Here is a 9,758-nt window from a genome sequence, read left to right as displayed (position 1 = left end):
CCTCCCCCCGAGCCAAGGGCTAAGATTCCACTCCCACGTGTCCATGCAAACCACGTGTCCATGCAAATCAAACCTGGCATCCCATACCATCATTGCCTACCCACAAGGGCCCTCAACAAGACTATCCGTGATCCACAGCATCCATAACACGAGTAAGTCTCTTGGTCCAAGTCCAAACCACAATGAATCAATAATAACCCAAGACTCACTTGCATACTGCTTATTAGTGCTATAAATAACATTTCATTCCAATAACCTTGGATTTATTAAATTTGAACCCTAGCCACCTAAATCCACCTGCTTTTCCTCATCCCAAGGCTCCTAATGCTGGTGGGTACGTTACACCTGAAACAAGTGCCATACCATTGTAGTGTGTCCTTCCATCAAGTAGCTTAAGAGATCCTTTGATCCACTCTCTCCTCATGCTACTCTGCTCCAAAGCACATCCAACGCAAATGCAATCTCGAAATAAATGCCATGTTTCCCACGTATGAAGTACAAATATCAGTCAATGTTCAATTTCCACAGAAGACACAATTGGACCATATCAATGTTCGAAGAGGAGTGCCTTGGTTGCCGAAAGAAATCTCACCATAATCCTTGAGACTTCATCTACTCGCAAGACTCAAACAGCCAAGTGATGCCTTGTGAGTCTATGACAAAACACATCATACAAACAAATAGACATATGCATAGCCCTGCTCTAACCTGCCGAAAGAAAATGAAGTAAGGCTTGCCTTTACAAGGTCAAAAGCAACTTCATTTCTGAATGGCAGCGGCATTCAAAATATCAAACTTAGCTTTAATGCTTCATGGGCCACACATTATATTCTAAGGTGCAATATACATATACCACAAACACTTAATACAAAAACTGGACCAAGTACAGCATAGTTGGGGGTCATAAAGCCACAATCTTGGAAGTATCCACAGGTTGGATGAAGCCTGCAAGGGTCGTTCTTTCAACTGGAGCTTCTGAAAACAAGTGGAAGGGTGCTAAAAAGAGCTAACTGCAGGCCCCATATGACATAGAGGGACATCCCTATTGCAGATATGGTATGTGCACACACCACATTCATGAAATTCTATCAGCTAGTGTGTGGATGAGATACTGCATGTTGACACTCCAACAGACAAAGAGAGACAGATAGCCCTGCCCTACCAGATAATGAAGCATTCTGGACGATCCATTAATAAGGACAACTTGATCAAAAGCACAATAAAATTAGGCCACTTTACCACATATGACACCAATACTTAATCTTGGAAACAGGTGAGCCAGAGCACATTTCATGCATCACTAACATGTGAATATCAAAAATAGATTATGTGTCTGGCATTCAACACACAATGTGTCAGAATGGCTCATTCATATGAATCCATTCCAACCTGTGAGCAACCTTGTTGTGCTTGCCCACCTTTGCACTTCAGCCCATTGCGTACTTCTGAGTCCAATTTCTTGCAGTTCCTTCATACTTTGCCCTGTCAGTCTTGTACATGTGAGCTATCTCAGGTACAAGAGGATCGTCTGGGTTTGGATCAGTGAGTAAAGAGCAGATTGAGAGCAAAACCTGCAGTATTAGCAGAACAAAAACGAACTTTATGGATCACCTTTGATGCTGCAAGGGACAACGTTACACATAGTTGCTTGATGAAAGCATACCTTTGAAATGGTTAGAGCAGGACTCCACTGCTCCTTTAAGATATCCAAGCATATGCTTCCATTGCTATTAATGTTCGGGTGGAAAACTTTTGTGCGAAAAGATACCTACATACATCAAAATGAATTACAGCAAATGAGCCAACCCCACCCAATAATTATCTACTAGATACACAACAAAAAAACATGTAAAATGATTATCTGCCCAGATGGCTTCCTAGCAAGCGGTTGCAGGTTCAAAACCCACTTGCAGCATTGTGTTGAGGCATCTTGCAACTCAACACCTTGTAAAGAATACATATATGGTGGTGTGTCCGTGTATTTGCAGTTCAAATTTCCGTTTTTTTTTAAATACAAGCAAATGCCCACACATACATGACACATCAAATACCTTGGGAGGCTTGAAAGGGTAATCAGGAGGAAAATGAATGGTAACCAAAAACACCCCTCCAGCATAGGGACTGTCTGGAGGACCCATGATAGTTGCTTGCCAATGGAACATATCCTCAGCCACAGGACCTGCATAGCAAAACAGTTGGAGAATAGTTAGCTGCCATCACAACCACAGTAAATACACCATACCAAAATGAAAAATCAAGCATGGAAAGGCATGCGACATCAGTGTACAGAGAACCAACATGACAAATCAAGTATGGAAAGGCATGCAACACCCCAATTAGTTACAAACAGAAAATATGCAATGCCATGGGTGTTAAGCATCACGCGTGCTTAAGATATGGCCCTCATGAGAAGATAATCGAACCCTAACTTACAAAAACTACATCCACAGACCTCTATTGAAAGAAAATACCCATAAATGTTCCCTAACATTTGTATCATGCCATTATCTAAGCACAATGACTGGGAAGTAATCTTCCGCTTTGCCAATTACTTCTGAAGACCGAAACCTAGATAACACCATGTGGACAGACAAAATGGCCCTAGACTAACAGGATATTTTCCTCAAACTGGTGAGAATGACACATCAGCAATAAGCCAACAAAATCCGGACATCATCCATGACATGGCTGGAGATCTTGCCCTAGCCTACAAACGTCAGCCCTAAGGAGCATAATTACACCCCACCTAATTATCAGCCCTGCAGATCTTACCCTAGCACGATCTAACCATAAATTCACACCTGCCATGGAAACCCTAGCCTAGCCACGGACAGGCCGTAAAAACGCTCAAATCATATCGTCACATCAGATCTTCCACTCGTGGCAGCCATTCAGACAGTCAAAAGAAAAAACCTCGGGCCAGGTATGGCTGGTAGCCCTACCTGCGCTACATGATGTGGGAGGATCCTTCTGCAGATCCTTCAACTCCTTGAGAATCCTCTTAGAGGCCATGCAGGTGCAATGGCGATGGAGATCAGAGGGAGAACCGATCAAAAGATGAACAGATCTTACTGGTAATGAGGCAAGTTGATGTGCAGGAGAGGCTCTAGGGCGGCTATGGAGGAATCGTAAGACGCGAGCTGCTGCGGGAGAAGAATCCCAAAAGAGGGATGGAGCATAAGGATACAGAATGTGGGCTGTTTTTGAAAGGCAAGCAAGTTATGCTACGCGTAGTGGATTCTTATTTTGTTGATTATTAATAATGCTAGGAGTTCAAACTTCAAACTTCAAACTTCAAACTGTAGGTGACTTGTACCACTTTGCTACTCAACCTGCTTGGATCACATGTTTGCCCATACGCAATCATTCTCATTCAGATAGCTCATTATGTGCAAGCTCCAATAATTTTTTTCACATCTCCGGCTGTTCTCAAGAATCCCCAAAATCAAGAGCCTAGAATTTGGAATTGCTTTTGACTCGGGCAAGTTTTTGGCATACACTGCTTCCCTTCAGAACTGGCAAGAGACGGAATCAATCCAGGCATCTTTCATGCTTTACATGTATTCTCTAATGGGCCCTCGTAATTATTCAAGTAAATGACCGTCAAAATGCTCAACAAACAAGCCTGACAACCATCAACAACCGCCCTTGATCCTAGCACTATTAAAAACGGCGATATAAGCACCTGTTATTATGCCCCCTTCTTGCCTAAATTGTACTACAATGTGGCTTGAGAACTTCTCTTAATTTCTAAAAAAGGGGATCATTAAAATATTTAGAAAAAGATTCAAAACTTGGAAATTTTGGTCAAATATGGTGCCAATCAAACATCACCCCCACCCCAATTATGCTTATTTCAAGCTTCAATGATAGAGTCCCCTCTCCTTGATGTAACATATATCATCTTTGCACTGTGGAGCAAAATACTTTTGGGTAACATATACTTCTTAGTAGTTGGGACATGTCTATCATATACAGCACCATTGAGTAAAATGTTTTCAATTCTTGGATAGCCTCTCTTTGTGGCTTAGAAATTAGGAATCTCCACGTCAATGTACATGTTCATTAAAGAAAGCTAGCATGAATTTTCCCATCTACAAAAAGGCGGCTAGGTGCCATGTTAGAAACATGGCAAACAACCTTTATCGTTGCACAAAGCAAGAATGTCATGTACATGTACATATATCAAATAGTTTTTTTCTTGAGGAGAAGTGAAATAATATAACATGAAGAACAAAACATGTTTCTATAACATAAGTGAAGTAGTTGCTCCGATAGTTTGAAAGGGGGTAAAACCTTTTCTTAAGTACAAGGAATATAAATATATTCTTATACAAAAAAAGATTAACATCTCAAAGAAGTGATTCAATACAATTTTAATAAGGCATTCATTGCATATGGAAGCTTTTAGACTTCCATGTTCTTTATATAACCCTTTCCACATTTGATAATTTAGTCAACCTAGCTTTTGACTATAAGCATTGATATTAGTAACAATTTCCATGTAAATATCTTATTCATTAAATTTATGACATTATGATGGTGCAAGAAGAGCAAAGAAGGATAGTATGATATGGAAAGACATGAAAATACTCCCAAAATCAAAGCTAAAATGTGAGATCCCTGTCCCCACCGTGCAATGAATTCAGGGGTACTAGCAGCGGAAGTAGCACTTCTTGTGCGGGCCAGGGTCCCACACTCGAGACCTCGCCCACGGATATCCGGACAAGCACAGCACCCTCTAGGATCCTTCGCAGGTGATCTAGTGCTTCACTCATAGGCCGCTTCCTTGGTCCCTCATCCACCATACCGGAAGCTCACCATTTTAATTGAACCGAGGGTGGTCAACAAGACCTCGGCCGACCTTGCTACGCGAGACGTCCTCCATTGACTCTCCGTCAACTGTTGCAACTTATCAGATTAGGTTTCCACGACCTCATTCACAAGACGGTCAAAATGCTTCCCATGCATTCTTGACATAAAATAGTCATTTAAAACCAATTCAAAAATACAGTTTCTATAACGAACTCTCGTCTTTCCACATTGCTCCACATCAAACCACATTATTTAATTCCATAATCATTTCATAAGTATTCCTATTCTCATCATTTTTATCTCATCACATCTTTTCTCAATTTATCCTCATCAGATCTCATCCACTCACATCTTATCGTCATCAGATCTCATCCACTCACATCTTATCACATCACATTCATTCACATCTCATCCATTCAGACCACATCACATTCACTCACAACTCATCCATTCATTTTACCTCATATCTCATTCATTCACATCTATCCCGATTCACATTTCATCACATCACATTCACATCTCATCCATTCAGACCACACTCACATTTCATCACATTCACATCTCATCCATTCAGACCACATCACATTCACATTTCATCACATCACATTCACATTTCATCACATTCACATCTCATCCATTCACATTTCATCACATTCAGACCACATCTCATCCATTCACATTTCATCACATTCACATCTCATCCATTCAGACCACATCACATTCACTCACAACTCATCCATTCATTTTACCTCACATCTCATTCATTCACATCTATCCCGATTCACATTTCATCACAAGTTCATTTTTTAGATATTTGAAATTGGCCACTCCATTATAGAAGAAGATAACCAACTCCATTTTTTAGATATTTGGGATTGGCCACTCCATTATAGAAGAAGATAACCAACTCCATTATAGAAGAAGATAACCAACTCCATTTTTTTGCTTGTGAATTCACAATATTTTTTACAAGTTAGTAGCTTTTATGTAAGATTCATCCCTCTAGCTTTTGAGGTGTGCAGGTGTAAGATCCTCCCCTTCTGATGTTATAATTATTCCCCTCTCTGAAATAAAAGAAATATCCAGTTTTACCCTATTTTGGCCTAGAGAGAAAATGTCTAGAGGGAGGTAATCCAAAATTCAGATATTTTTAGATATATAAATCATCCTAGTGTCTAAAATGGTTTCCCCTGAAACAGAAATTCAAAAAGAACTTTCCAATGTGCAATTGAAATTAATTGAAAATAGTTAAAAAGGACCTTAGAGCCTAAGGGTCCAGATTTTCAGAAATTTTTGAATTATGCTCCAATTAAGATTCCTATGGACCAATAAGATTAATCCAAATGTAAGGAGGAGATAAATTGAAGAATAAAAGAAAATCCCCCAAAAATGAGTAAATACTCACATAAGATGAAGAGTTGACTAAGGACAAGGTTATTAGTTAAAAAAGAAGAGATATTTAGAGGAAATGATGCATTTTTGACACGTCAGTGTGGGGAATTCCCCTCATGAAGGAGGCGCCTATTTCACGTGTGTGGAGGAGTTTTAAACTCATAAATAATGAGATATTTTTATCTCTCCTCTCTCATGTTTCAACTAGATCCAAAAAGTAAGCTAAACTGACCTAAAAAGTTGACCAAACTGATATGAAAAATTCTAGAATCAGTTTGCTTGGTTAGAGGCTTAATTTTTTCTATAAATAGAAGCCTCCCCCTTTGTAAAAGCTTAATGGTGTTTATGCACTGTTACTCTGCTTCTGTCTCGTGAGCCATTTAACATTGAATTTAATTGTTTTTGACCTAATCCTCTCTTGTTGCAAACAAGAGTAGAACCCTCAATCCCTCAAGCCAAAGGAAAGCTCACAAAACTCTATGTAAGTTAATAATTCTACTTTTTTTAAATTCTAATCTATGGTTTTCTTAAATTTTATGCTTTGTAAATGTTTGAATTAAAATCTGATACTATGCCTTGATGGAAAGGCCACCCCCTTCTCTTCTTTACAATTCAGCCCTTCTTAATCCTAGAAAGTTGAATTAAAAGATTGATTAAACTCTTTTCATTGTTTACTCTCTTGATTTTTAGAAAATGGAGTAGATTAGAGATATTATAATTCAAATTGGATTAGTTCAAGTCATAAACTGAATGTTAAAATTGAGAAATGGTCACCAATATTACATATTGTATTAGGGTCTTTTTATATGAATTTAGCAAGATCCTATGTCATTATTAGAAGTTCAAAAGTTGCTTTCATGTTTCCCCATTTAAATGTAGTTGTGAGTGATAATAAGACTAGAGGTGTGGGGATGCAGGCAACTTGAAATATAAAACATGCATAAGGAAAACTTGAACTAGTCTAAGCATAGCAAATGTCTACTCAAGATTACTCAAGAAGGGCAATCAAACAATTTGAAACTAAAATAGAGAACATTGTTCAATTGGAAGAGCTAAAAATATAAACAACTCTCTCTCTCTCAATCTCTCTCTCTCTCTCTCTCTCTCTCTCTGAGGATAGCCATTGGCTAGCTTAGGGTATCATCCCATAGACTAAGGATAGAGACTGGTAGAGCTAAGTGGATACCCATAGAGGACTGGACATGTAGACTATGTCAGATAGGGGTTGAAGGGAGCACTATGTTTGCCAATGCCGAGTCTTCTATGAGATTAGAGGGAGATTTCAATATCTATTGATAGAGAGGGATTTGGACCCTTATCTCAGATCATCATGGAGTACCTAGATCAAAGGTGCCTACTAGAGCTCTTAGCACGCCACAGAGAGTCACTACCTAGATATACATGCCCCCACCCCAATAGCCCTCCTCTCAACTTAACAATCACCGGTTTTTTCTAGCCTAGAGGGGTGGATAGGGAGCACCAGAGCCCACCACAATGGATATGGGAGCCTATACCATAGTGCCCCCTCACAATAGGCCCATGGGAGTTACATCAAATAGGGCACACACACTCTAGAGAGCTAGATATGCCCTCGTCCTATTGGACCTCGACCACCCCCAGCTCATCATCCTCGAATTCAAGAGATCTTAGCCCACCATCAAGCAGCCTCATCCTCACAACAGACTATTGACATCTCTAGCCTTCTTGTATCGCCCATGATGAACATCCTAGATGGGCCCTTTCCTGACATTTAGCTCTCCCACATCCCACTTACTATACCCTATATCTTGCTTTCACTTTTCAATTTTAGTTTGGTATTGCTTTATCTTATTTCATCCATGGCGAGATTTCATGGACACTATGTACACATTATTTTGATCTCGTAGACCCTGTGGGTCTTTTAAAGACGTCAATATAACTCTCTCTCTCTCTCTCTCTCTCTCTCTCTCTCTCTCTCTCTCTCTCTCTCTCTCTCTCTCTCTCTCTCTCTCTCTCTCTCTCTCTCTCTCTCTCTACACACACACACATAAAAATATCTCTCTCTCTCTCTCTCTCTCTCTCTACACACACACACATAAAAATATCTCTCTCTCTCTCTCTCTCTCTCTCTCTCTCTCTCTCTCTCTCTCTCTCTCTCTCTCTCTCTCTCTCTCTCTCTCTCTCTCTCTCTCTCTCTCTACACACACACACACACACATAAAAATATCCATATATAAGCACCTAGAAAATACCTATATCCATTTAAAATTTTAATTTTTGCACCTTGAAAGTTAGTATAGAAGATCTGTAACTATTTGGAACCTTGGTGCTCTTCCTTGGGAACCACATGTCCTCTTGGTGCTATAGGTTTAAGAAATCAAAACTTTAGTTTCAATAATTTAGAACCATGTGACATGTCAAGGCTATAAGCACTTTGGCATTGAGTGTATGGCATGCTTGTTTGATTTTGATAGTTTATAGCATCCTACATTATCGTGCAATTATATGCAATACATAAGTATACGTATATATACATACATACACACACACACATATATATAGATGTGGCTAGTAGAGAGTTGGCACACTTTCTCTCTAGAAAAATTTCAAGACCAAGGATTGTGCCCTTCCTTGGGAAAACACATGTATTCTCGGTGATACACCTTTAAGAAATTAGAACTTTCGTGTTTTAGTACTTCAACGCTATGTAACATATTAAAGCTCTCAACATCTCGATATTCAATTTATAGCACTTTCATATAGCAACCAACACTTTCATATTAAATACATAGCATCTTTCTCTATTCAATTTGTGAAAATATATGATATATATGAATACACACACACATTTATACAACCACATTTTCACGTGGCACACTTTCTCTTCACGAAATTTACAAGATTAAGGAATGTGCCCTTCCTCGAGAAAACACCATATCAAAGTTCTATGCTACTTGATTTCGAGTATATAGCAACATGAAAGTGTTAACATGTTAAAGTTCTAAACATATTAATACTAAATATACTTAGTACATAGCATCATGTGTTGGTAAATCATTTGCTTAATACTCTACCCTCGTGTTGTCATTGTAGGTGACATATGTGCTCGTGGTCATTTGGTGAGCACTCGGGCACTTGGCAATTCTTAGTTTAAACACTAGATGATGGTGGGCCAAATGTGGTCAGATGGTTATTAGGAGATGACTTATGTAGACTTAGCACTCTACAAAGTAAGATGCATTCTTGTGCGATCTATGTGACCATATTTGTAAGCATGGACAATAGACCGAGGACACACTATTCTCATTTGCGGGTCCACACAGCCTCAAATGGTTGAGGGAGCTACGTGAAATTTTCATTCTATGGGAAATTGTTGTAGTCTAATATGGTCCTAGTTGGATGATATGGTTGGTTGGTCGTTTTGGACCATGTTATAGGTTGGCGTAGCTAACTTACATCACCAACCTTGGGCACTATATATAGACTAGTTTGACAACCTTTGTTCATCATCGAGTTTATTGTATTCAACCACTCTTATATGCAAGACATCCTCTTTCCAAAGTCTATCTTGG

General features: G+C 39.2%; 1 protein-coding gene across 1 annotated transcript; it reads right to left on the bottom strand.

Annotated features, from left to right (window-relative positions):
- Window positions 1-1,204: 1,204 nt before the first annotated feature.
- Window positions 1,205-3,312, bottom strand: LOC147632081 (ubiquitin-conjugating enzyme E2 8-like). The gene is made up of 4 exons (XM_086808654.1): window positions 2,943-3,312; window positions 2,052-2,179; window positions 1,664-1,768; window positions 1,205-1,571 (listed from the first exon to the last, which is right to left on the bottom strand). The coding sequence occupies exons 1-4, from the start codon at window positions 3,010-3,012 to the stop codon at window positions 1,428-1,430; spliced, it is 447 nt and encodes a 148-aa protein (XP_086664780.1). The 5' UTR covers window positions 3,013-3,312; the 3' UTR covers window positions 1,205-1,427.
- Window positions 3,313-9,758: the final 6,446 nt, after the last annotated feature.

The sequence above is a fragment of the Cibotium barometz genome, chromosome 14 (genome assembly GCF_041138505.1).
Source record: "Cibotium barometz isolate CiBa-2024 chromosome 14, ASM4113850v1, whole genome shotgun sequence".
NCBI lineage: Eukaryota > Viridiplantae > Streptophyta > Polypodiopsida > Cyatheales > Cibotiaceae > Cibotium > Cibotium barometz.
Note: the sequence above shows the minus strand (reverse complement) of the source record. Positions and strands in the feature narration are given on the sequence as shown.

Coding starts and splice junctions, on each gene's coding strand:
- LOC147632081 (XM_086808654.1), bottom strand. CDS start 3,012: ATGGCCTCTAAGAGGATTCTCAAGGAGTTGAAGGATCTGCAGAAGGAT. Junction 2,180..2,942: donor TCCCACATCATGTAGCGCAG/GTAGGGCTACCA, acceptor TTTGCTATGCAG/GTCCTGTGGCTGAGGATATG. Junction 1,769..2,051: donor ACCCTTTCAAGCCTCCCAAG/GTATTTGATGTG, acceptor TGATGTATGTAG/GTATCTTTTCGCACAAAAGT.